At 46.9% G+C, this 27,965-nt stretch overlaps 1 protein-coding gene across 7 annotated transcripts; it reads right to left on the bottom strand.

The window, feature by feature from the left end:
- Positions 1-336: 336 nt before the first annotated feature.
- On the bottom strand, positions 337-27,952 carry CASP7 (caspase 7). 7 transcript variants are annotated; one of them, XM_036335929.1, is made up of 8 exons: positions 27,800-27,951; positions 21,563-21,687; positions 12,137-12,220; positions 4,782-4,918; positions 3,716-3,844; positions 2,609-2,784; positions 2,109-2,238; positions 337-1,352 (listed from the first exon to the last, which is right to left on the bottom strand). In XM_036335929.1, exons 2-8 carry the CDS (start codon positions 21,685-21,687, stop codon positions 1,123-1,125), a joined length of 1,011 nt encoding a protein of 336 aa, XP_036191822.1. In that variant the 5' UTR covers positions 27,800-27,951; the 3' UTR covers positions 337-1,122. The 7 variants fall into 7 exon arrangements, with proteins under 7 accessions (XP_036191822.1, XP_036191824.1, XP_036191823.1 ...); XM_036335931.1 differs by having other exon boundaries at positions 27,832-27,942; XM_036335930.1 differs by lacking the exon at positions 27,800-27,951 and adding an exon at positions 27,114-27,238.
- Positions 27,953-27,965: the final 13 nt, after the last annotated feature.

Raw genomic sequence — 27,965 nt, forward strand, 5'->3', positions numbered from 1 at the left:
CATTTTCCCACGACCATAAGACACATCCAAAGGAATAGAAACTGAGCAGGTTAGACATTAAGCACGATATTTTAACCAATAAATATGAACATTAAACCCATCATTAGACCCAATAAAGTATCAGAAGTTCAAAAGAAACCACCACCTTGAAAACAAAGCGCAAAAAATCTTTGCCATGAATTGTGCCCCCCTTAACAAAAAATGTGCTCAGAATAAGGCTTGGAATCACCTGAAAAGTTTCAGGTATCTATTAGAGCTAAGACAGACTGGTTTGCACATAGCAGGCGATACATAGATTATCTGACAACTGAATGAATAGAAGACTGAATGGAGGAATCGTTGAACATCAGGAAATATAATTACTTTTATTCACATTATGGGCAGCTTACATCCACTCCTTGTTCCTCCCCCGCCCCATTCACTGCCCCTTCCTCTGCTGTATTGCAGGGAAATACACTTCCCAGCCCCCTGGTCAACTGGTTTCCACGTGGGTCTGGAAGGGTAAGTGCCGGAGGAAGACTCGGGGGGGAGAAGAGGTGAAGCCAGGGTACTTCTCCATGTCTGACTCAGCTGGTGTTGCCCCATCTCAGGCAGTGGGCTTGTCCCTGCCATGGCTCCATTTTCCGTAACTCCTCTCTCCTTGGGGGTGCTGGCTCCCACCAGGCAGCCCCTGGTTCCAGCTCTTGGGGAGACCTCCCGCAATATCAGGAAGACCACCCCCTTGGCTGTGTTTTGTCAAGCACTGGGACTCGTTGACAGGTACCAACATGACTCTAAATATCCATCACAGGCACCCCCACCCACAGTGTCACCTACAGAGGTAATTGTTGTTGTATGTGCTACATGTGACAACCAGAGAAGTACAAACCAAAAAAACACAAACACAAAAAAACCCAGAATATTAAGAGGAAATGACAAAGTCATTGCATAGATAACATTGTCAACATAAGATAGCACCCAAGTCCCTTTCCCCAATTAACCAAGAAATTTTCCTGAAAGAAAAATCCTTTAGAATTTATGTAAATTTGAAGAGGATTAAAAAAAAAAACACAAAAAAAACCAACATCTGATTATCAATAAAGGATCCATTGCTTTCCAGCTACACGGCACCCGTGGGCAAAGCTACTTAGGGAAGTAGAGGTCCTTGGTGAGCATGGAGACCATACACGGGATCTGCTTCTTCTCGTGGAATTGTGGGTCGTTGCACTGAGACTCGAAGTGCCTGGCCACCTTGTAGTTCACCCTGGTCAGGATCTTTAAGAGGTCCAGGCTTTTCCCGTGCTCGTTCAGGGTGGCGCAGAGGGCCTGCACAAACCAGGAGCCGCATCCTGGGTTCCTCCACGAGTAATAGCCTTCAACAGGACAGGAAGAAGAGCAAGTCAGCTGCCCTGGCCGCGGCCTCACTCACCCCTGACCATGAGCTCTCGGTGTCTGGGGCCCTCCCACATACCTTTCTGAAACGGTGTCACTCTACTCTGCACGTGAGTCCCTAATGAGAATCGTGCCGGGGTGCTCAACGGGCAAATGTCTTAAGATTTAGAGGGCTGCGTGGAGATGCTCAACACAGGACTTGGTGGACCAGCAGGGATGCATGTCAGATTCCTAAGTGAGTGTGTGACAAGTCGAACATGGAGCCTGCCTAAGGAGGGGGGAAGTGCTACTTTCCAATCCAAGGGGGACCCCAGAGGATTTTGAGATGTGTTCCTGCTGCTGAGGGAGAACTAAAGGCTGGCTCCTGCTGAAGAAATCTCGAAGTGAGAGGTGGCTGAATGAGCAATTACCTTAGGGGCAGAGCTAGGAGAGCCAGCTGCCCTGGGAGGGCTGGAGGAAGGGGGCCGTAAGCCAAGGAATATGGGAGGTTCTAATTGCGGGGGAGAAAGTAAAGACATGGATTTTAACCCCTACAGCCTCCATCTGAAAGGGATGCAGCTCTGCCAACCCACTTTGGAATTCTGACCTTCAGAGCTGTTAAGATCACACAATTGTGTGTGTTCAGCCACTATGATTGTGGTAGTTTATCACCGTGGCAACGGGAAACGCATACAGCCCCAAGCCTGCACTCTGATGGTGGAATGGCATGGCCCAGTGAGCAGATAAGGACTTGATACCTGACACTGTGGAATAGGCGAAGAGAAAGTCGGCCTCGACGGGGATCTTCTGTCGAGGGCTGGCATCTGTGTCACCGATAGGCCCCGAGTCGGCCTGGATCCCGTCATCGAGCTCTGTCCCGCGGCACGCCTAAGTGGCAAAGCAGAGATCACTCCATGGAGTCAAGAACAGAAACACGCGTGCTGTTCCCTGCTGTGTCCCAGTGCCTGGAACCGTGCTTGGCATGAACGAGGAGCTCAGTGATAATCTGCTGAGTGACTCAATGAATGTTGAACTGAGTTCGTCAGCAAAGCAAGTAACAGTGTGGAACTCGTAAAGAAACCCTCATGATTTGTGATCTGAAGCCAACACAGAAGCCCAGCATTTAGAGGCAGAAAAACAAAACCCACATTTGCATACCCCAATCGAAACAGCACGGAGATTTGTAGAGATGATACAGTTCAAGTCACGCTGTAACCTTTTCCCCCTTTCAGTGGGGTTGGCTTTGAACAGGGTTTACCTGGATGAAGAAGAGCTTGGGTTTCCCTAAAAGGGTTCTGCATCTATCCCCCCGAAAAAGGCTCGTCAAGTCCTTGATGTCCATCTTGCCGTCCGTTCCGTAAATCGAGTTTTCTTCTCCATGGCTCAACAAGACGCAGGCGAAGCAGGCTGCATTACTGTGGTCCTCCTGAGAGGCTGCAAGCAAGCGATTTGAACAGTGACCAGTTAAAGCACAAGCCCTGTGGGACCTCAGAGGCGGTGCCCCCTCCCGCCTGGCAGCTGCCACTGACAGAGAGCCATGCAGGGGGAGGAACACCCCAGTGGAGAGAGGGAGGACCAGTGGAGAAGTTAGAGAAGTCTAGCATTCTCAGTCTGAAACCAGAATGGAGCTGTCTCATGAGGAAGTGACCCCATAGGTGGGAGGGTTTAGGCAGCTGCTGGGAGGCAGCATTTTGGGGTGCTGAAGGGGGTGGCCCCGGTATCTGTTAGGTCTGTGACATCAGGCACATTTCTTTGCCATTCTTTGTCTTGGTTTCCTTGTCTGTAAAATGGATAGGATAGTATCTATTATGTGAGTTAATATTTGTCATGCAAGTATTTGTTAAAGAAAATACAGCATCATGCTAAGTGAAATAAGCCAGTCACTAACGGACAAATACTTGATGTTTCCACTTACGAGGTCCCTAAGGAGTCAAATTCTCAGAGACAGAAAGAATGGTGGTTGTCGGGGGCCAGGGGAGGAGGGAACGTCATTGTGAGGTACATGGGATTATTCTTCTGTCTCTTCCACCAGGGAAAAGTTTACTCTTAAACTGTGTGGTGAGCAGCATGGCATCCACTTGTTACTTCCCTAGGAATCAGCCTTTTGAAATTGAGACTTTCTGTAGAGACAGATCTTATTTCTCTTGCTGTCATAGAAGCTGATTTCATCTTTTTAGGGAGAAAGCTAAGTTTCCTGAAAGAGACCCACCACCCCGGAGACAGGTATGGAGTGGTCCGGAGGCAGGAAAGGCCTCCCACCCTGAAATCCCCGTGTCCTGCGAAGCATCCTACAGAGACCAGCTGGGGCCCTGCTCCTCTCTCGGGCACAGGAAAAGGACACAGGGAGGAGGGGGTGGGCACGGACCGTTTTTCAGCACAGCATGCATCTGGGCACAAGAGTAGTTGTTATACACCACCACGTCGAAACCCAGGTCTTGGAAGGTCTTGAAAAGGGACTCGGCATCTTTGTCCGTTCCGGTCCGGACGGACATACCTGTGGGAGTCAAGCACCAGTTCACGGTGAGCAAGCCTCGGCTGAGCATCGTGTGCCGGCATCGCCTGGCCAGGCGCCACGTGCAGCTGAGAAGTAACTCTCAGCTGTAGTCAAGGCCAACGGCTCCCCTTGAGTCTCAGCTCATGCACATATAGGGTGTCCCAAAATTCACGCAAGATTTCAATTTTGCCTGAGCATTAACAACAACAAAAAATAAAAGCCTAATTTTACTTGGTTTATTGAATCAGATTCTAATATCTGTTGCCCTTTGATTTCAACCCCTTCAATTTGATAAGCATTACCAAGTACCAATTATGGCCCAGGAGCAGGGACAATAAAGACCAATGAAGACCACGGCTTTGCGTATGTGCCAGCAAAGCCGTGGAGGCCATTTACCCAATGTGCTATTCCATACATAACCCTATACCAGGAGTCCTCAAACTTTTTAAACAGGGGGCCAGTTCACTGTCCCTCAGACCGTTGGAGGGCCGGACTATAGGTTAAAAAAAAAACTACATACAAATTCCTATGCACACTGCACATATCTTATTTTGAAGTAAAAAAACAAAATGGGAACAAATACAATATTTGTATTTGCATGTGGCCCGCAGGCCGTAGTTTGAGGACCCCTGCCCTATTCTGTATACTTCATGAATCAATAAAAAATTTACAATTTTTAATTATAAACCTGTGTTTTCTATCAAAATTACTTCTTGCGTGAATTTTGGGACACCCTATACATGGTGGGTCCTTCAACTAAAAGTTCCTGATTTCTCCACATCCCTTCCTCTTGGACATGCAAATACCATCTACAAAGGGGCCGTGTGCCCTAGTAGCTGGGCACAGCACTCTCTGCTGAATGAGTGCTACAAGTCTTAGCACCGCTGGAGAAACTGGAAGGGGACGGGAAAGGTGAGCCCGTGCCCACAGCACCTACCTGTTGATTTGTCGAATTTCTTGTTGTTTATTATGATGCATTTGCCCACCTTCGCAAAATTCATGCTATACTGATATGTAGGCTCTTGCTCCTGGGTGGTCTTGTTGGATTTCCCAGAGTCATTTTTCTTCTTCATACTGGGGAAACAGAAAGCCAGTCAGGGGCTGTGGGGGAAGCCTGGACATGAATGGCCCTTGCTTTTACTATCAGCATGAAAGGGGCGGCCAAGGAAGCTGCAGTATCTGTGACGGAAAGACCTGGGGCAGACAGATGGCTCTGTTTAATCATCACATTTAAAAGGAACGTGCATCTTAATTGCATTAGTTGCCAGAGAAAAAAATCACAATGCAATACCAGAACGGCTGCACCTGCAGATGACCGTGCGCAGCACCTGAAATTGTCACACATGGTTGGGCAGAGCCTGCTTTGTGCGGCCAAGTGGCAGAAGTCTCTGAAAACTGAACTTAACTATATCCTGTGACAGAGCAATTCCACTCCTCGGCATGTGCCCCAAAGTGAGCCAACGTGTGCCCCAAAAGACAGACCACAGCATGCGTAGAAATAACCCAAATGTCCAATCACAGTAGAAAGGGTAAACCGCTCAATAATCATAGATAACAAGGAGAGTGAACAAACCATGACAGCATGAAGCCACAGGAACGAACCTCACAAATACAATCCTGAGGGAAAGAACCAAGATTTAAAACAGCGGTTCTCAACCTTTGGGTTGCGACCCCTTTGGGGATCGAACGACCCTTTCACAGGGGTCGCCTAAGACCATCGGAAAACACATATATAATTACATATCGTTTTTGTGATGAATCACTATGCTTTGATTATGTTCAATTGGTAACAATGAAAATACATCCGGCATATCAGATATTTACATGACGATTCATAACAGTAGCAAAATTACAGTTATGAAGTAGCAACGAAAATAATTTTATAGTTGGGGGTCACCACAACAAGAGGAACTGTATTAAAGGGTCTCGGCATTAGGAAGGTTGAGAACCACTGCTCTAGGAGGAATCCGTCTTTCATAAAGTTCAGGAAACTAGCACCTGGTATTCGAAGTTGGGAGGTGGTTTTCTTGATGGTGGGATAGTTAGGGACCCTAAGGGACATAAGGACTTTCTCAGCTGCAGGTCATAGTTTGTTCTTGATGTGGGTGCTGGTTACATGGTTGTGTCAGTTAGTGCAAATGCATTAGTGTGTGCCTCTTTCTATGTGCCACTTAACTCAATGAACAGTGACATTATACCAGGGAAAAAGGAACAGCAATTTAAAAAAGACAGTAGGCCTCTTCCAATCTTCAAACACCAAAGTCTAGTTTACCAAAAGTCTAGCATGTAAGCCCTGAGGCCGGAACAGGGGTATCATTGAGGGGCCAGGGGAAAAAAAAACGTCCAATGTGAATGGAAAGCCGCCTTGCTAGTCATCCAGTCAAATGTTAAGTCCCACAAAAGAAGAGATCATTTTAAATCTGTTCTGAAAAATTGAGGAATCCCTATTACCTAGAACAATGCCTAGCATATAAGTGGCTCAATAAATATTTGTTATAAACCACAGGCCAATATCCCTTATGAATAGAGATGCAAAAAATCCTTAACAAAATATTAGCAAGTCAAATCCAGCAATCTATAAATGGGATTATACATCATGACCAAGTGTGATTGATCCCAGGAATACAAGGTTGGTTTAAATCTCTGAAAATCAATTAATGCAACCCATCCTATTAATAAAAGCCAAAGACCATACAGTCAACTCGATGGATACAGAAATGGCATTTGGAAAAATCCAACACCCTGTTATGATAAAAATGTGAAATAAACTAGGATGACGATGGAACTCGACTTGAGAAGGGCATCTATGAAAATCCCACAGCATCACACTTACTGATGCAAGACTGAATGCTTCCCTCTAAGATCAGGAACAAGCCACATAAGCCCACTCCTGCCGCTTCTATTAAATACTGTACGAGAGGTTTGGTCAGGGCAATTAGGTTTACAAGAATGTGTTACATAAATGAATGAATCAAGTCTTATGCCCCCATTTTTCAGATATGAAAACTGATGCACACAAAGAGGCAGGGGTTGTCCAAGATCTCCCAGCTAGTGATCAGCAAAGTGGGACCATCAGGCTTCCATGTCAGCATTCTAGAGCCCGATGCCCTTGAATTATTCATCCCCTGTTCCGCCCAAGCTCTTATCAAAAGCTGGAAGAGGTAAAGTGAAAGAGAAGATGAAGCTTGTTACCCATTAACTGTGGGTCCAAGGGTCCTGGGCTCTGAGTTGTCATTAAATCTTATCTGTTGGGGTTTCTCAGGATATTGGAAAGGACCTGGCCTTTCCCCTTGCCCCCTCCTACCTTGGTCCAGATTACAGGTTAGCTCTCTATGTCGAGCCTTCTGTTTCCTTATTGCTATTATTCAACTTCACCATGACTATATCCGCCACTTTTATAGGGCCTGATTTCTTCCAGATCATCTATATATATAAAAGGCTAATATGCAAAGTGTCCCCTTGGCAGTTCAACAGGGAAACTGGGAGTTCAATCACTCACTATGACATGTGCTGACCAACAGGGGGCAGCTCAAAACGAAGGAAGGTCCCTGCAGCTGGGGAAGGAAGGTCCTGGCCAGCAGCTGGAAGGCCCTGATCAGCCCTGATTGCCAGCCAGGCCTAGGGACCCTACCCGTGCATGAATTTCGTGCACCGGGCCTCTAGTTTTATTTTTAAAAGAGAAGTCTTCTGAATCTGTTCTTCTCACTTCTCCCTCCCTTTGTTTGTTGTATATTTACAGGTGATGCCAGGTTCTCTTCCCACGTCTGCCCCCAGAGGCAGCCCCAAAAGAGCACTGGACCTGGAGTCAGACAGAGGTCTGCATCCATGCACCTGTGCAACCTGGGCCAGCAAGTCTCCGCCCTTCATAGAGCATCAGTCTCCTCTCCCGAAAGATGGAGCCTTGTATGACTGTCACAAGATTAGACAGGGGGCTCAGTGGGAGCAGGGACTCCAGCGCAGCCTGCTCCCCTCCCAGGCCTCCAAGAAAACCTCAGAGGAGTTGAGTATCAGCAAATCGAGTTTCTGTAAGCTTCAAGGACATGCTATTGGGAAGGGGTAGGACAGGTCATTGCTGCCCTGCCAATAACCCCTACTGACAGCATCTGTGCACATTAAAATATGTGGCAACAGCCCAGCCAGTGTAGCTCAGTGGTTGAGCACTGACCCATGAACCAGGAAGTCATGGTTCGATTCCCAGTCAGGGCACATGCCCAAGTCTCAGGCTTGATCTCCAGGTGAGAACAGGCAGGAGGTAGCCGATCAATGATTCTCACTCATCATGGGTGTTTCTATCTCCCTCTCCCTCTCCCTCTCCTTTCCTAAATCAATAAAAACATACTTTAAAACACATCTGTGCACAGCCTTTCATGGGCACCACGATCTTTGGTCTTCAATTGACGTCTCTGAGGTAGGTGGAGGGGGTACAATCATACCCACTGTATAGGTCCCAATAACAGCAATCAACATCTGTCAGTGCTTTTACTATGGGTGGGGATCTGGCTACACTCTCAGCTGCCTTTTCTCACTGACTCCTGACAGGTCTTTAGGTCACTTAAGGCCAAAGACCCTAATCAGAGTCGCACTGAGTCTGGCAGGCTGGAGAGCACGGCTTATGCACTAAAGCCCTTTCAGAGATAAAAGCCTATTTTTATCGTTGGCAGCATGGATTATTTTAAAACCAACTGTACAATATCCAAGTACCAAAACAAGATGTGATTTCTTTTAAGCTGCCATTAGCCCATCCTCAATGATGAGCAAACAAAACCAGTGAGCATCTTTTAAAGAGAAACAGGCTTGAATTGTCGCATTAAAAAAAAAAAAAAAAGGACTCCGCTTCTATCAGAATAGAATTTGGAAAATTAAATGTGTTTTTTTTTTTTTTTAAAGGAACACAATAGGGGAATAAAGATATACACACGTTAAAGAAAACACTTTCCATGGTTATGAAAAGTGCCTTAAAACTGAATATGAAACGTGATTCTTATCCTTGGTAAACATCTCAAAAGGGAGGTAAGGAAAGTTTCCCTTACCTAGCCTGGCCCTAACTTGAACTCTCATTTTTCAAAATGAACTTAATATCTGCTTCCTCTTTCTAGATGTGAAGGTGGCTGATTCTGCAGGAACACAGGAAAATTTTTGTGCTTAAGTATTTCTTTTGTGTGTGACATCTAATATTACTTGGAAATGCTTCTGGATTGACAAGTTTTCTTCCTTTTTTTCCCCCCCTTGCCTCTCTCATTTCCAATTTTGAATTTTAATAGCATCCCTCAATTAAAAGATCTGGTTGGCAGGCATATGTGATTCAGCTAGCCCCTCAGTCCCATAATGACCAGCAGGACACTTCAAAGATGCAGTTCAGTCTCTACTTCCTGTTTGGACTGGAAAGGGCAGGGTTTTTCATCAAAACCACAGAGTATTGAAAAAAAAAATGAGGAAGCTCTCTGTTCTGATGTGAGATGATTTCCAGTAAGTGTGAAGCGTTGAATAAAACAAAAGGGCAGAACAAGATGCTACCTTTTGAGGGGAAATGAGGAGGAAATAAATAGATGTTATCAGTACTAATGTTACTGTATATCATTCAAAGTGGGTACCCGTGTCTTGGGGGGCCAGGAGCAGGACAGCAGGAAGAAATGGGAAAAAGAATTTTTGACTGTATGCCTGTCAGTATATGTGAATAAGGTCATTATTCAATAATAAAATTATTATTAATAGCTAAAGATCACTTGCAGCAAATAGATTTCGAGATCTGACCTATTTAGAAGATTACTGGATTTTTATGCTAATTGTTGAAAGGGCTCCATTTTTCTGTTTCCCACTGTGGTTTTACCCGTCTCCCCAGCTTTCAAACTTCTTACTCTTCTATGCGTCAATAACAACATTAATAGTTATAATAAATATCATTATGCCCTACCCCGGTGATGGCGAACCTATGATACGCGTGTCAGAAGTGACACGCGAACTCATTTTTTTGGTTGATTTTTCTTTGTTAAATGGCATTTAAATATATAAAATAAATATCAAAAATATAAGTTTTTGTTTTATTATGGTTGCAAAGATCAAAAAATTTCTATATGTGGCACGGCACCAGAGTTAAGTTAGGGTTTTTCAAAATTGCTGACACACCAAGCTCAAAAGGTTCGCCATCACTGCCCTACCCTATCAAACACCACTCTCCACCTGGGTACAGCCTTTGGGACTCTAGGCTCTTGGCCCGAAGGTCAAGCGAGATGTGCCTTGAGGGGCACACACTGTGGAAGGTGCCCCAGGGCAGCATCGAGGTGTATTCAGGGCCATGTGTGAGGTTCACAACGTTCCATGAAACCTGCAAGGTCGAGCTGAACATTCAATCGAAATTACCAACACAACCAAAATGCGTCCGCGGCACAGCCTTGGTGGAGCTGTAGCTCACCATCAGCCCAGTCAGGGGGGGAAAGATGGGTGATCCCCGTGGCAGCAACTCATAAAGTTACCGTCTTTCTGGAAATCAACTGCCAGAGCCAAGCAGATCATCAGATAAACAACGCCCACTGGACAGGAGTTAACGGCCGCAAGGGCTCCAAAGAGCTTGCGCTAATTAACCAGCCAATGGCAGGAAGACAGCTACAGTCCACAGATCTGCGGGACAGCTTCTTGCAGGGCCGGGGTCCGGGGAGGGAACTCAAAGGGTAATAAGAAGCTTTCAAAGATCCAGATTAGAAACTTCTTGGGCTGGTGATCATCCCCCAGAGATAAGATTTTCTAAAAGTGGCTGTTCTTGTCCCACTTTCATATAAGGCCTTTCCGGCAGAGGAAGGAGGTTGCAACATGTGAGAACACAGCCCCTAACAAGTGGGCACGCTGAGTTTCTTTTAAGTCCGGATCAGTGGAAACCAGTCTTTCTCCTAAATCTGATAAATGGAGGAATCACTTCAGGTAGCTCCCTAAATCCCCAGGATCAAGTATCGTTAACATGGGTGTGATGCTTTATGCTTGACAAAGTGTGTTACTGATCATTCTTCCATTCACTCTGCAAAATCCAGACCAGAGACATAAGAACACTCAGCAAATAAAAGCCGCCAGGGTATTTTTAGGCCACATTCTCTCTCTTGCCATTCCACCTCCTTCTTCCTTTGCTAATTCTGTGCTGATAAAACTACCCTTTACCTGGACCTTTTTTTTAACATTGTGAAGACTTCGGCCAAGATTATTCTGTTGACAAGAAATACACCCAGCCAGGGTCCTTGTCTTGGAACCTGCTGTTAAGTGTAAGGCTCATGATAACCCGGACCAGTGAATTAAAAGTTCTAAATCCTCTTAAAGGCTCATGTGTTCCACAATTGGCTACAGATTTTACAGCAAATCTGGCCAGAATATCACTGTGCTTAGGGCCAGATAAGCAAGACTGTAACAACTAGGAGAGCCTGGAAGAATGACTTAGTAAATGAATGTAAGTGTGCACGAACGGGCAGTCAATAAAGAAGCAGGCTGGGTCACTGCGCTGCTTCCTAGCCATCCTCACTGTCTCTTGGTGTTGTGTTTCCTCACCAACCCGGGCCAGTACCAGTATCTCCGTTTCCCAGATGTGGTCAAAGAGGCTCAGATCTCTGCCGGGAACACAGATAACGCCAGCGTCGATGAGCAGGAAGGAACTGGAATTATCCGAACTTCTTAGGTACAGAGCCAGTTTGTGGAGCCTCAAATTTCACAGTGCGAGGCCAATGCAGTCGTTTCGACAAAGTCAAGAGGCCCAAAATGACAACCCACGCTCGGTGGTTATTTAATATAAAAAGACCTCCTGAAGGAGTCTATGGCAGCTCCTACCAGAAAACACCAGCGGATTATAAAACCGTCGGCTTACTTTGCAAAGAAGTGGAAAAAATCTGAGAAAAGTGCCCACTGAACTTTCGTAATCCGTTCCGGGCGAGAATGTAATTTTCCCCATGGCCGGAGTGGATAAGTACAGGTTCTATCCTCTTACAGATCCCCCAGCCTGCTCGAAACGTGAATTATAGCTTTCTATATTTGGAAGGGACTAGCCAGAAGCATGCAAAGCCCATGAACAGAATTCCCAGGAGCTCTGTGTGTGTGCAGGCATTCATCAGCACGAGAATAAACACCCTCCCAGCACACATTTCCCCTGGCCGGTTCATTGGGAACCAGAGCTCCGCTTTTCGTAGCTGCTTTGTCTAAATATTTTTGGGATGATTCACTCATGGCTGCCACATTTCAACAGAGGGCATCCCCAACGGTCCTGACACTCCCAGGCACAGAGCAAGACCTAGAGGAGAGGAAAGGAAAGGGGCAGGGCGATACCTCGGGTCTCCATCCGAAAGCACCCCACTGGGCATCAGCGCCAGGCTTCGTCCTGCGACGACAGGCAGCAAGTTTCCCTCTTCTCTGTAATAATAAAAACCGAACATGCTTGGAGCTCAGCCAGAGACAGAAGGCTGGCGTAGCCGGCCAGGCCCTGAAGGCCTGCGACTGAATCAGCAGTGAGCTGCCCGCTGGAGTTTTCCATAGGACCATTCACACTAGGGCTGGGAAAGTCACCCTGGCCTCCCCCTTCTCTGCTGACCAGCAGAAATGCCCAGGCTCCATCCACCCTGCTGCATCCTCCCCACCCAGCGATAGCTCCCCAGGGACAAAGAGACTTTCCATGTGCATGAGGTCCAAAGGAAAAAAGACCCACGTTCCCTCTAAGGGGCAGTCAGTAGTAGCTCCATCTTTTAGAGCAAAAAGCTGGAAACAGCAGGGGAATGAATGGCTAGGCCAGGGACCGAGAATTAGTAAACTAAAATCCTACACAAAGTGGTGAGCACACACAGGCAGGCAACCCACTGAAGGGACAAATCTACCAAAAGTGGCAAAACAGCCCAGGCAGGAAGTCTGCAAAATATGTGAAATGGATAGGTAAGTAAATGAACAGAATCAGGGTGTGAGTTTGTGGCAAACCAAATAGTTCAGACTCATTAGGCTATTTTTTTTCCTTCTAAAGGCACTCAAGGTAGTAATACAAATAACAAAAGGCTGGAGTGGATACCAGACCTGTCAATTTTCAATGAGGCACAGAAATGTTCAATGTTTTGAATGAAGTCAGTGATCCCAGGAGTTATTATCGTTTCCCATCTCATCTCTCCAAGGGCAAAGGCGAAAATGTGAACTCATAAAAACCAAACACTTATTAAGCAAAAGGCTCGGCAAAGCTTCTCTCCATTTCCTGGTTCAGGGTCACAGTCGGTGCAAAGTGCGAGGCTTACAACACCTGCGACTCTGGGCAGACCTCCTAATCATTTCCATGCACAGGTCCCTGACCGAGAGAGGACACCGGCTCAGTGCATTTTTTCCTGAAGCCCAGTTTGCACAAATATCCTGGGAAACAAAGTCAGTTTAATACAGGCTAGGGGGAAAAATGATTCCTTCCCCTAAATGCACCCCTCCACGTTTTCCTCTTCCCCCTGAACAACGAGCAGAGGAGACCTCTGACAGTGAAAATTGATCAAGGGCTTAAAAAAATCACTCAGGGGAAATAAAGGACGGAATTCTCTTTACCTCACCTATAACCAAGTGGAAGATGCAGTGAGGCCTGCATGAGGGCTGCGGGCCCCAGAATTCAGGACAGTTAACGCACTTCAGTCCTCATTCTTACACAACCACCTCATCCGTCTTTGGTCTTCGTCCCTTTCATCTGAGCAGAACGCACACGCACCATCACAGATGCTGGCCGGGCACATAGCCCTCAGGCTCCAGCAGCCACCTACCTCCTGGCTAGAACACGCAAGGCCATTACGCACACTTTTAAAGTGCATAATTGAGAAGCCACAGGTCTTATTTTCCTAGTACTTTCCTAGTCCTAGATTGAATTTTATACTAAGGGTGCTTTAAAATTTCTATTACTAGGAAAACCTCACTTACCTCTCTTCCTCATTTTTTTTTTTCTTTTAACCTTAGAGCTTGTTTTTCTCCCCTTTACAAGAGCCAGGACCTAAAACAACTGGAGGTAGTCTATGCATTTGGTACGTTTACACAGCCTCAAAGTTCCTCGACCCTGTGTTTCAGATGGGTGGCTCCCTGCTCCTGAGACATGCACTTGGCCTTCTCTACCAGAAAGCTCACTGCCAAGCCCTGTGGGAACAGCGGTCCCTACCCCTCCCTCGGCTGAAGTGAAGCAGAAAGGGAGCAGTTTCAATAAAGAATTAAGTTTCTTGGGTAGAAGAAAAAACCGCTCTGCGGGTGGATCAACAGGGTTGAACAGTTCGATGCCTCTGCAGTTGGGGGTGGCACTTGATGTCAGGGGATGGGGACCCTGGACTCCCAAGTTAGGCCTGGGTCTCGGGCCTGTTCCTGCTGGGTGACTATGGGTGGAGCACTTCACTTCTCTGGTCTTAGCTTTCCTTGATCTTTATAGAAGGGAGATGGATCAATCACCTTTTAAGGAGTCTTCCGGTTTTGACATTACGCTGCTAGCGGTTCCTCCCTCAACAGGAATTCAGCAAGCTGACAGTTACTTTAATTCTCACAACAGTCCAGTGGATGGGTGCTCACATCCCTATTATGCTGAAGAGGAAACTGAGGCTCAGAAAGGTCAGAGGACTCGCCATAGTCCCTCAACTGGCAAGTGAGAGGCAGGGCCAGGATCTGAACCTGGGTTGTTCGACTCCACTCCACCACCGATCCTCATTTAGGTGGTATAGTCCCTGCTTCAAACACAGCACTAAATCTTTATCACTCTTTCTATACAAATTTGGGAGACAGGCATCCAGTATTCTGGAGTCTGGATCTGAAGCCTTCACTTGCTGAAAAGTAACCCGCCTCGCTATGTTTCCATGTTCCTTTGCTCTTAGGGGGCCCAGACACGGCCTCATTCAATCGACGGTTGTGATTGAATGACTTTCACTTAACATGGAATGTATTTTTCTGGAATGAATTAAGGTCTGCGTTCTTTGTTTTTCTTTCCCCCTCCAATTCTAAAGCATTGCTTTTTCTAAAACACTTTTTTTCTTCCCTTTCCAGATGAAAAGGCAGGCCACCTGAGTCTTTCTTACAATTACACAAATAACACATTTTTTATAGGGACCTGTTTACATCATAACACTCACTGGGGGAGAAACCCAAGTTGCCCTGCCAAGGAAGAATTACGACCAAGTGGCATTTATTAAACACTCTGAACGACAAAGCCTGGAAGGCAAAGATGACACAGAGGAGAAAGCTCAGGGGATCTGAGCCAGTGCCTCAAAAAATGGGGAGTTTATCAAGTTCTGAAAGATGGGCTGGTTCTGCCCTCTTCACTCAGGACCAGATCGTAAACAATCCCCCGGGCAGGGACACACAGGCTCCACAGGCCCTGGGGAAATTCAAGAGGGAGTGGAATCTGTTTGCTACTTTAAAAAATGTTCCTTTAATACCGACCTTGAGCAGAGCTCAGAAAGGAATCTGACTTCACTGCAGACATGTTCCTGGGCAGGGCCATCTGCTAGGACGCCCAGCTGCTCAACCAGGGCTTGGTGTGTACCTGCAATGGCTCCTAGTGGTGCACCAGGACCAAGCTCACCCATCCGAGGCCTCCACCCACTCTCCCAGGACCTGTGCTGTGTGTTCCCAGGCCCTGGCAGGCAGCCCCTTCTAGTCCCGATAACCGACTGCTTTTCCTCTGACACTTCAAGTCCCAACTCCTCCTCTCCCCAGCCTCCCACAGCTCCCTCTCAGTGCCCTACCATCCAGCAATTAGTTATTTTTTGGTACTGTTTTCTGTAGCTGTGCTCAGGCGATAAGAACCCAAGTTTATATCATTATAAACTCAGGGACATCATTAAGTTGGGTGGCAGGTAATCTGTGCTAGGTGTTAGGCTCACCTTTACATGAAAAGGAGCCCTCTTCACGTTCACAGATGACACTAGGTTTTGTTCCATAAACTAGGGCTCATAATGAATGTCGACTGTGCACATAAGGTATTTCTTTTTCTTTTTAAATATATTTTTATTGATTTCAGAGAGGAAGAGAGAGGGAGAGATAGAAACAGATGAGAGAGAATCATTGATTGGCTGCCTCTTGCATGCCCCTTACTGGGGATTGAACCCGCAACCCAGGCATGTGCCCTTGACCGGAATCGTATCTGGAACCCCTCAGTCCGCAGGCCGATGCTCTATCCACTGACCAAAACTGGCAAGGGCCATAAGGTATTTCTTCTAAACCATTTTTTAAAAGCCCAACACTTTATTAATTTTAAATTAATATTTAGAGGTTTTTCCTTTGTGGTTTTATGTACTTTCCAAATGTTCTTCAATAATCAGACAAATTAAAAAACAATTTTAATAAATTTTTGTTTTTACATGAACCTAAGGAACAGGCTGGATTTTATTCAAGCGCCAGTGGAATGGCAATAAAATGATGCTGTTGTGCCATCTAGTGGCAATGAGGCAAAAAAGCCAGGATGGGACTGAACTACCCACCCTAGGCCAGCGAGTGCCCTCCAGGCTCTGGGAGAAAAGGAGGCTTCTTTCCAGTTCCCAGAATCCTTGGTCTCCAGGGCCGGGTGGGCGGGCAGTCTGTCCTCAATTACAGATGGGTATTGGGTGTTACTGCTCCCTAAAATGCCTTACAAAACAGCAATTCTGAGGCCTTGGAGAAAGGTGCTGGGGATGGGATGGTAGGAAGAAGGGGCCTGCCATCAGCTGCAGGGAGCACCCTGATTATTCCCAAAGACAGCATCACTGTTAAGCTAAAGTCCAGTGAGAGCAAAGCAAACACCTATTTAAGGAGGTAAACACAGCACTGGGCTTTGTGCCTTCTCCTCCCTCCTTCCCTTTCTATCATCCACCCAAGAATTAGAATCCGTCCATCCATCCACCCTTCCAACCATCCACCCATCCATCATCCATCTATCCAAGAATTAGAATTCAAGATGGCTTTCACGGGGATATCAAATAACACATTTATTAATAGGAAATAAATGGTATCAGACCTTGACTGATGGAAAGCAAGTCTTGGGTGGCTGAACAGTTTGATAAGGAGAACTGGCTTTGTCCACTAAATTACACAGCAGACATTTCCCATAAACGAATAAACTCCATTTGTAGCAACAAGGTCTTAACAAAAAGAATATTTTTTTAAAGCATATAGTCTAAAAGCATTTTCCAAGAAGAAAAAACAAGGATACTAACAAACGTTCGTTAATGCTTTTTAAATTAACGTATCTCTGTTGAGTATTTGGGCTAGACAAGTTGCTTCTAAGGAAAAGAGGAACAGGTTTAACGGTTATTAGAGAAGTTTTGATAAAGCCTCTTTGGTGTATGTCCCAGAAACTGAAAATATAAGTGTCTCTAAGGGCTGAATAACAATTCTTTGAAAGTCAGGTAATTCCCAATTCTTAATTTTCAAAACAACTGAAGAAGGACCTAAATGAGTTGTCATTTTGTGACACAGAACTTGGAAGGAATTCAAAGAAGTAGTGACATCAGTTGAACAAAACTCCTGCCCACCCCATGCATTTATTCATGGCTCCTCAGAGCTTTTATCTCCAAAAATAAAAAAAAAATTAGGAAAAAGATGATACGAAATATCTTTCTTTCTAGCAATAAGTACTATTTGTCCACTTACTCATAAGCTAACTTTTAAGGCCAACCCATTCCATTACAGGTTGCAATTTCAACACAATTTCCATTTAACAATTACTTTGGTGACTAACACCTTAACAATGTGGATGAATAAAAGGGGTTCTATGGGAATAATTTCACAGGGTGATCAGATCATAAATTCCAAACTGGGCAGGTCACGGTGGGTAGTCACGCCCCAGGCCTATCACTTTTTTGTTTTTAATAATTTTGTATTTTTTTCAATTATAGTTGACATACCATATTACATTCCTTTCAGGTGTATAATATAGTGATTAGACATTTATATAACTTATGAAAAGATCACCCCAATAAGGTTAAGTCCCATGAGAGCAAAGCAAACACCTGGGCACTATACACAATTACTATAATATTATTGACTGTATCGTACTTTACCCCTGTGACCATTTTTATAACTGGCAATTTGCACATCTTAATTTGTTCCCCTTTTTTACCCATTCCCCAAACACCCCTCCCATCTGGAAACCATCAAAATGTTTTCTGTATCTATGAATTTGTTTCTGTTTTGTTTGTTCCTTTGTTTTTTTAGATTCCACATCTAAATGAGATCATATAGTATGTGTCTTTCTCGGTCTGACTTATTTCACTTAGCCTAATACCCTTTAGATTCATCCATGTATTGCTGATGGCAAGCTTCCATTCTTTTCTTATGGCTGAGTAATACTCCCATTGTATATACATACCACATCTTCTTTACCCACTTGCCTATCAATGGAAATGTAGGTTTCCATATCTTGGCTATTGTAAATAAAGCTGCAATGAACATAGGATGCACATATCTTTTCAAATGAGTGTTTTGGGTTTTTCTTCAGATAAATACCCCACAGTGGAATTGCTGAGTGTTTGTTTTAAAATCTCCTTGTCTGCTATAAGTATTGCTAACTCAGCTTTTTTTTTTTCATTTCATTTTCATGAACTATCTTTCTCCACCACTTCACTTTCAGTCTGTGTGTGTCTTTCGATATGAAGCAAGTCTAGTGGAATTGCTGAGTGTTTATTTTAAAATCTACTTGTCAGGTATAAGTATTGCTAACTCAGCTTTTTTTTCCCATTTTCGTTTTCATGAACTATCTTTCTCCACCACTTCACTTTCAGTCTGTGTGTCTTTCGATAGGAAGCGAGTCTCATGTAGGCAGCATAAGTAGGAGGTGTGTTTTCTTATCCACTCAGCCACCCTATCTTTTGATTGGAGCATAAATTCCATTTACATTTAAAGTAATTATTGATAGGTATGTAGTTATTGCCATTTTATTATACATATTTTCTTCTTAAAGAAGACCCTTTAACATTTCTTATAATACTAGCCTGGTGGCCAAGGTCAGCTGAGGCCTGTGCCCAGAGTCACCTGGTCGGAGCTACAAAGTGATCTGCGGTTGGTAGCTGCCTGTGCTGGGTTTGTAGGCACCTGAGAGAGGCTATGCTGCCAACCGAGGCCAGCTACTACTGGTGCCAAATTTGGGGCCACCTGGCAAGAGGTACAGGGCACGCTGAAGTAGACACTGCCTGTTTGGGGTTTGGGTACTTTTCAGAGATTTTATGAAAGTCCTCAGCACAGGCTCAGGTCAGCCGCTTGTGAAGAATAGCAGTGGAAAGAGGTTCGGGCCTGTGAGTGAATTGGAGGGGGAGCGAGACCAGTGTTACCCTGGCTAACAGAGACTCAGACAAGCAAGCTGGGTCGGGGAGGTCTCAACAAAGAAACAATGGTGCCTGCCCTGCTCCAGAGAGCTGCCCCTCCAGCCTCGCCCCACAGCCAGGTAATTCAGTTCCTCCAGGTATGTCCCTGTGCTTTCGAGCTACTGTCCCTACTCTGGGGCCTTTAAAAGGATGCCTGGGATTTGAGCAGCCCTCTGTCTCACCCAGAATCTCCACTGATTTTCACAGCCAGATGATGTGGGGACTCCTCTTCCTGCACTGGTGATCCGGGCTGGGGAGGGAGCCCTCACCGCTCAAGGGGGACCTTCTAGCCAAGTTATCCTCCTGATTCTTCACCACCACACATACCAGTAGGTGTGGGACCAGCTGGTTCTGGGTCTCTGCCCCTCCTACCAGTTTCAATGTGGCTTCTTCTTTATATCCTTAATTGTAGGGCTGCTGTTCGGCTAGATTTCAGGTAGTTCTGGATGATAGTTGTTCGTAGTTGAGGTGTACTTTTGATGTGGTTGTGGGAGGTTCAGAGTATCGCATTTACCTTAACCATCACCTTGACTGGAAGTCTCCAGGCCTATGACTTCTTTAGTTTTAAGCCAGCCCTTCCACTGTTCTTGTGCACCTAAGTTAACACACCTTTGAAATGCCAGAAGTAATACCCCTTGGAGGGGGTATTAACCCTCAAGACAGCACATAATGTTAACTGTCCGTAATCCAATCCTTGCCTTGCTTTCTCCCACCTCCATGTATTTCCTTCCTTAATGTCAAACGCAGAAGAGACACTGCAAAACTGTTATTCTCCAGAGCATTTGAGATCTTGCTCCCTGGCATCTGTCATCAGTTTGCCCCAAATAAACTTATAAAAATTTTCCACAGGTTTGGACATTTCTTATGTTGACGATAATGCTAATGATTTATCAACATTTATTTGTTTAGATCAACTGTGAATTCATAGCTGGAACAGTAACTTAATCTACGAGAAATTAATAGTATGAATTTAGATTCCACTGGATAGGTTTAAAGGAGTTATTTTTAAATGTCAATATGTACAATACACTATTCATTTTCATAGTTTCTGGAAAGTACATCAAAAGACTCATATGCTAAGACTCATAAAATGATTATTACTTGATTTCTGTTCCTCTTTCACTTTGAAACCAATCTGCTTAACCCAAATACTCAAGAGTTGGAAAACTGAAATATTACATTTTTGTAACTATTTTGACAAGAAATTTAGGTATCACTTTAAAAATGTATGAGGGGGATGTGTAACCTGACATTATTTGGTAGGGTGGGGTCTGTAAGCAAAAACATTCGAAAGCCACTGCTCTACAGGCTTAGCCTGGACCAACTGACCATATGCCTTTACAATTTTCAGGAGCTGGAACTTTATGTTCTGGCCATTTCATTGGGTGTTCTTGACCCTAAATGGCAGCCAGTAACTGCCAATGGAATTCAGGTCCAGGATGCTGGGGTCTTCCCACTTTTCTTAGTTTTATCTGGGATGGTATGACCCGAAGCTCTCCAGGATGTTTCAGGGAGCCAGGCTGCCCCTCCTCACCAGCTCTTCCCATCCTGAGTGCTGCCTGGGAGCCCCCCTAACCTCAACTATAACCGCCCCCCCCCCGCCCCGGCTGTCTCTCCCAGGTGGGTCTTGGCTTAGGAGCTATCAAGTCTGCTTCTGACCCACAGACTGTTCCCGTCTCTTTCAGGAAGCCCCACTCACTTGCCCCTCTGAGACCAGGGTTAAGGTGGGGTCTGAGGCTCCTCCACGTCTCTGCAGCCCTACTTCTAAATGGGAAGCACAGCGGATCCATGAAATGGGTGGGTGAAGCTGGCACCACCTGGGTTCTAATCTCAGCTCTACCATTTTTAACTGTCTTCAGAAAGGCAAGCTATTAGACCTCTTAGCACCTCAGTTTTCCTACCCATTAAATGGTGATAGCAATGCAACCATTTCCTGGGGTTTTAAGGACTGCATGCAATACTGAGCTGGCGTACAAGAGTTTAATACACAAAGTGATTATTATTAATATTAAATGTGAGATTTCAGAATTTACAAGTAAACTCAGTAAGGGAAAAAGTGGGACTCAGTAGACAGGATGCTCCCTTTTCAGTGGAGCACCTCTGAAGGCACAGGGTGGGGGTGAGCCCAGGTTCTACGCCCAACGGCTGTGGCTGCACCTCTGGCTAGGACAGCCGCTCAGTCCTGGGCAGCTGCCACCCAGACACACAGCCTCTGGGCAGGAGATCCATGGCTTGCTTTTCTCCCACACCTGGGCTTGTCCCAGCAACACAGGAGTACACGGGGGAACCTAGTCACACAGAGCCAGCAGGGCCCTGTGCAAACCTCCCCTGCACAGTGTAAACGCTCTTCCCTGAGTATCCCCCTCCCCGTGGGTGGGTGGGAAAAGCAGAGAAGTGGCCCAGGCCCCTGATTAACCCAGCCAGGAAGGAAACTTACCTCAAGATTGAGGAGACAAAGGAGGACCGATCTGGCTTAGCATCAATTGCGTCTTCACTTGCTGACTCCCCAGCTCCCTGCTCCCCGACAGAGTTTTGATCGACAGAGTTTTGATCGTCTGCCATCTGGGAGGAGAAAAACAAAACAGAAAATTGGTATCCAGTGTGATGTTTTTAAATAACACTCAGTCGGTGACGAGGTTTTTACTGAAGCTTAGAGATAAGCACTCATGCACACGGAGGCTCCAGGGCTGCGCTCCTGCCCCATCAATTCATTCAAATGCCTGAATGCTAACTCTATTCCAGGCATTGTCCCAGAGAAGGTACACAGTGAGTGGGGAAGAGCGCCAAGTCCTTGTCCTCAGGGAGCTTCTACTAGTAATCCGGCATCCATGATTTTGTTCAATGTTCCTTGTGTAAGAGAAGCTGTGGAAGGTACGTTAAGGTTTGTAACAAGAAACTCCCCTGAATTCCTGACAGGTTATAAGGTGCTTATCCTTTGCCAGGTATCGCTCAAACCCAGTTCAAAAAAGGAGCAACCTACAGTATAAAACTCTCTTTCTGCTTCACAGGATTTCCCATGGTTTTCCCAGAACAGATTTCCTCAAATCTGTCTGGTGCTTGATCGTTTTTAAGAGATCCCTAGAACATACAATTTCAAATTTAACCCCACTCCTTCGACTTTAAGGCCCTTCAAACTATGGCCCGCCATCAGTTTTTGTAAGTAAAGTTTTATTGGAACACAGCCTTACCCATTCACTGATGATCTGTCTGTGGCTGCTTTTCCCACCACAATCAGAGTTGAGCAATTGTGGCAAGAGATAATATGGCCCATAAGCTGAAAATATTCACTACCTGGCTCTTTACAAAACAGGTGCACTGACTCCTGATCTAGGAAACTATCAGCCGATAGGATCCCTTACTCACCTACCACTCCCTCTAAGAAGTAAAACTAACAATATAAGAATAAAAATTCACATTTAATGTTGTTTTATCAGTATTATCTTTTTTTTAATACTGCCAATAAACACTGTTAGGTCAGTTTTTTTGATAATTGCCTTTTTTAAAAAAATATTTTTTGACTGATTTTAGAGAGAGGAAGAGAGAGAGAGAGAGAGAGGGAGGGAGGGAGGGAGAGAAAGAGGGAGGGAGGAGAGAGGAGAGAGAGATCGATTTGTTGTTCCACTTATTTATGCATTCATTGGTTGATTCTTGTATGTGCCCTGATGGGATCAAACCCGCAACCTTGGTGTATCAGGACGACACTCTAACCAACTGAGCTACCTGGACAGAGCAATAATTGCCTTTTGACAGATGAGGAAGCCGAGGCTGAGAAAGGTTAATAACTTGTCCCGGGCCACATAACTAGTAAATAGTAGGACTCAGACCTTTAGCCAGCAACAGGCACTCCAGAGACCACCCCTCACCATCATACCATTTAGCTCCCAGCTCCCTTGGGCACATTATGCTCATCTCAGGTTCTGTCTGGACTCATGGTTGGTTCTCAGCACCCACATGTTTGCTGCATAAACCCTCTTTGCCCAGCTAGCTACTTCTCAATCTTCAGAATTCAGCGTAAATGGCACCTCTGCAGAAATGTCCTCCTGGATTACTCCTATCCCACCAGCCCCCATTCCCCCACCCCCTCCCAATTCCTATCCCCTTTACAGCCCTTGTGTTTGTCCTTTTTTTGCACTCTGCTTACTGCTCAAACACGACAATGTCAGTTCATCACGGCACAGGCTCCTGGCACACAGAGGTGCTTCCTAAATAAATATTAATCGAATGAAAAGCTGGGAGGAGAATTTGCTAGAAGTGATGCAGCTGGTCAGAAGCAGAGCCTGCTTTCGAGTCCTTTGCCCTAAATCAAGTCCCGTTTCCTTCCCCGTGAAGGAATCGGCTCTCCAGAACGAAGGCACCCCTCCTCCAGACCCTAAGTCTACTCGCCTCCGTCTCTGAGCCACGGCACAGAGCACAACACGATTGGCAGATGCAAGTCTGCATTCCTGCTGGGCTCACTCGGGATGTTTGCCAGATGAGGAAGCTGAGGCCGAAGACGGTTAATAACTTGACACTGATTTGGCAGAAGGTACTGTGTCCCAGAGCACAAGTACTGCCTTTTGGAAGGTGGAGAGGAGAAGGAGTCCAGTTTAGGGGGACGTGTCCAAGATGGCAAAGCACACCTAGAGGCCTGGAGCTCCAAATGGCATTACCATGTCACATTCTAGCTTCCCTTAGGGGTGAGCTGGACAGTGAGGAGAGACGGAGGGGGAGTCCGCCCAGATCTCTACAATGACCTTGAGAAATCAGATGGCCATGCAGTTTCTCAGCACATCATGAAGGCCCCCCACCATGGCCACCGACGTGTTTCCAGTTCAGAGGCAGTTAGATTTTTCAGATCAGGACTCAAAATATTTCTCAAAATCTAGAGATAAAACCCTATCCTCAGAGAGAAGGGTAAATCCGGGTACGCGGAAGTGCTCAATAGTTCCTATTCATCTCCTTCATACAGACTTAATTACCTTTCAGTGTGGATTGGTACTTAGCAAAGCACTGGAATATTTTCAAAATGAGCAAGTTCAAGTTATACATGATCCATCAGAAAAAGACACTAACTTCACCACGTGGTGTATAAGCCTTGAGCCTTTTGATATCGCTAATCTTAGAGGCTGGATCTAGGCTGTATGATGATAAAACGATGTGACCACTGTATTAAAAGAACAAAAACAAAAAAAGAATGCTTAGCAAAATGGCTCCTATGAAAGGCAAACACTTCACATGTTGGCACGGCTGAGAAGACTCATCGATGACTGTGTACTCGATGTCTCATGTGCCAGGTTGCGTGCTAGGACATGGGGATATACTTTGGAGCACAGACCTGGTCCTGTCTTTTTGGGGAAAAGGCATCGTTCCCGTAACAGGAAGCCGCAAATGTGGGGCTGCTGTTGGGTGTGTGCGAGTACCAGAGGGGCTGACTAAGCTTCAGAGGAATTGGAGAAGGTCTCAGCGGAGGAAATGTCTGACCAGAGATCTGGGAAGGGTAAGAAGGGAGAAGTGAGCAGGCAGAGAAAACTGCACACTCATGGAACATCTGGCCTGCATCATCAAAGAAGTGTGGCTCATGCTCCTTCCCGGACACTTGGGCTTAGCTACAGAGTGGTGACGTTCAGGCTGATTTCCATGGCTCAGTAGTGGGAATTTTCCAAAGATTTCCCTCCAAACACAGTGCCAGAAGGGTGTTCTGTAGGAAATCTACAGCATCTTTCTGGGTTAATGCTGAACAGTCGGGGGGGGGGGTGGGGGAGGGGGCAGCAAACATTCCTTCTAACAACCTGCTGGAGTGTATGTCTAAAACAAGCCAGCGTGGTGGACTTGGCTCTTGTAAGTCTGCAAGCCTAAACATTCAGTGACTTTCTGATGCCTATGACACTGGGCTTGATTTCTGAATGAAACCAAGTTCACCCAGGGCAAGGGCAGTGACCGAGCGGGGTGCCTGACCCCAGTCACATCATTTCAGTGAAGCCAAGTCTTGGTGTTCACCCCTTATTTCCATGTGTCCTCACAGCCCACCATGAAAATCCAGGCCTATCTCAGCTCTCCGGTCTCTGCTGCGGGCACATCTGGCCTTACTTGTCTGATGTGTCCCCTGCTTGGGGCTCAGGCTCAAAGAGCGGTCATCATGGGATACTGCATACTCAACTGTTAAATATATCTACCTTCTCTTAAATTAATTCCTGTACAATATACACAAAGCATTAATCGTGTACATCTACAGGCACTCTAGGTTAATTATTACTCTTATCCATTATGAGTCAAGCTATTTGCAGACCGAGAGCTTATCTTAATGATCCTTTCTTTGGTTCCAGTCTCAGAAAAGAGCCAGATACATGGCAGGCACGCAATACATTAGTTCTTTATAAATGCTGTAACGGAAAGGCACTTAAAATTTTTAAATTCTTCAGTGTCCCAAATAAACTGTGGATACAAGACACACAACAGAACTAAAGGGGCCCAGGGAGGGCCGCGGAGAGCCCAGTCAGGGTAAACAGAAGATCAGGGGCTGAATCAGCTCCTCCACCTATTCGCCATAGGACCTTGAGCAAAGTACTCAGTTTTCTCATCTGTAAAGTGGGCAAACAACAATGCCTCCGTCACGGGCGGCTGTCCGCTGATAGAAACAATGCACGTAAAGTGCAAAGCACAGCGAAGCGCATTCTAAATGCTCAATCAATATTCCCTATTATCACCACGGCCTGAGCTACTCAAGACCAAGGTAACCTTCGACTATCAATCTTCACTGGTATTTTAAAATTACATCCATACGTTAAGCAGCTTTTATGGGAACAAAACTAAAACCCTCCAGTGATTATGACCACGCACGCTTCGTTGGCGACTGGTACACATCTGGCAGGAAATCACTTTTTTTTAATGGGGGGGAGGAGTGCAGGTGCTTCCTCCAAAAAAAAAAAAATGACATAATACATCCTACACCCCATTCTTGGCCCCAATGAAGACAATCTTTCGGAAAGACTCAAAGAGAAGCAGCTCTGAGGACCTCCACCTCTTACCTCCCGCACTGGAGAAGGAGGGGGCTCAGGTACCGACCGCGCTGTCACCTGATGCTCAGGCACTGACAGGAGACTGGAGCCTTCACCTGTATTGCACCTGCCTAAGCCACACAGCTAAGAAAGCAGAAGCAGGCTGTGAATCTAGGAAACACCTGCCTATCAAGGAGGAAGGCCAGGCTGTGTAGATCCTTCCAGAGGAAACAGCCTTAAAGAAAAAGTTAGGGCCAAGCTGCCAGCCAGCCCAGACGTTCAATCTAAGCCGAGGAAAAGACTTGGGCATGACCCACACACAACCACCCAGAGGTAATTTTACTGCCCCATAAATGGATAGCTTGAATACAACGGTTTAAGGTTACCAGGTGCCTGGCAGCCCTGCCTTTTTTCACTTCCTCAAGGCATCTTCAAGGGCCCAGCACAAGGGCACCCCAACAATGATGACAGCTCACCAGTAGCATACTAAGCCTCGCTGGAGGCACTGCTATGCCTCCCTAATCAGCTCCTCCCATCCTCGCTGCAGCCTTTAGCCTGGGCTCATCATCATTCCCATTGAACCCAGAGGCCAAGGCCCCACGGCTGGCAAGCAGGGAGGCGGGGACTGGAACCTCCAGCCCCAGCGACTCGGGAGCCCTTGCTGTCAGCCCTGCGAGAACCGCTCCTTCCCTTCTAAACCCACCTCTCCTTTCCCCAAACTGGCTAGTACCGGGTGACGCCAGCCCGCTGGCTAGGAGGGAAAGGAGACCAAGCAAATCCAAGAGAGCGATGCTGGGGGCGCGAACAGCCCTCTCCCCAAAGTTGCAGCGCAAGCGGTCGGGCCGGCCCAGCGCACGGGACGCAGCTTCTCGCGGACTGCGGTCCGGGCGGCCGGAAGAGCGCGCGATAGAAGGGAAGGCGGAGGGCGGAAGAGGGAGCAGGAAGGAGGGAGGAGGCGCGCCGCCGCGGCCGGCCGGGCGGGAAAGACGAAAGCGCGGGCGGGACCGCAGTTACCTTCCTCTGGAGCCGGGCCGCCGGAGCGTGCGGCCGTCTCTCTCCGGCTGCAGCCACGGTCTGGGCGACGCGCACCGAAACGAAAGTAAAAGCTCCGCGCTGGCGTGGGAGGAGTCGCCGGGACGCCCGCGGGACACCGGGGCCGCGGGCACCGCCCCGTCCGCTTGGCGCGCCCCGAAGCCGGCGGTGCGCACCGTCGCGGAGGAGGGCGCCACGGTCCGGCGCCTGGTCCCGGGGCGGGGGGCGCCCGAGGCACAATAGGCCGCGCGTCCCGGGACGGTGGCCGCGCGCCACGGCGAGCGTGCGGGGTAGTTGGCGGAGACCCAGGCGATCCCGCCGCCGCGCTCGCAGCCCCCAGGAGGCCACCGTCGGCAGAAATGGCCGCGTGCAAAGTTCACCTGGACAGCGCGTCCCGCCAACCTGCCGCACGCAGCCTCCCAACCACGCTACCGGGAGAGCCGCCCCGTAGCTTCCCGGCCTCCAAAGACTGGCGCTCTCAGAGTTCTGTCCCCCTCCCCACGCCTATCAACCGCCCTCCCCCAGCCGCAGCTGCCTCCAGTCTACACCTCCACTTGGGCCTCAGGACTCAGCCTTAAGGGTCTTCCGCAGACGGACCTTGGACCCCAGTCTGTGCGGTTCGCGCCCCCCTAACCCCCCAAAGTCGCGCCCGCATCTGCAGAAACTACCTTCTTCCAAGACGGAGCCCCTCTGGCCTCACCGTGGAATGCGCTGCGGTCGCCCGTCCTCTGGCCGCCGGAACTTAATGACACTCGCAGGGGCGCAGTCTTCGCGAGTGGGCGGTACGTCGCTGACTCAGTTTTTCCCTGAGCAACTTAGCATCACAAATCACAG

Source organism: Myotis myotis, unplaced genomic scaffold (genome assembly GCF_014108235.1).
Source record: "Myotis myotis isolate mMyoMyo1 unplaced genomic scaffold, mMyoMyo1.p scaffold_m19_p_15, whole genome shotgun sequence".
NCBI lineage: Eukaryota > Metazoa > Chordata > Mammalia > Chiroptera > Vespertilionidae > Myotis > Myotis myotis.

Bases quoted from the DNA above. Each gene is read 5' to 3' on its own strand.
- CASP7 (XM_036335929.1), bottom strand. From the start codon at position 21,687: ATGGCAGACGATCAAAACTCTGTCGATCAAAACTCTGTCGGGGAGCAG. The intron at 12,221-21,562 runs GTAAGTTTCCTT...TTATTATTACAG, and splicing joins TTTGTCTCCTCAATCTTGAG to AGAAGAGGGAAACTTGCTGC. The intron at 1,353-2,108 runs GTATCAAGTCCT...GTCCTGTTGAAG, and splicing joins CGCCTATTCCACAGTGTCAG to GCTATTACTCGTGGAGGAAC.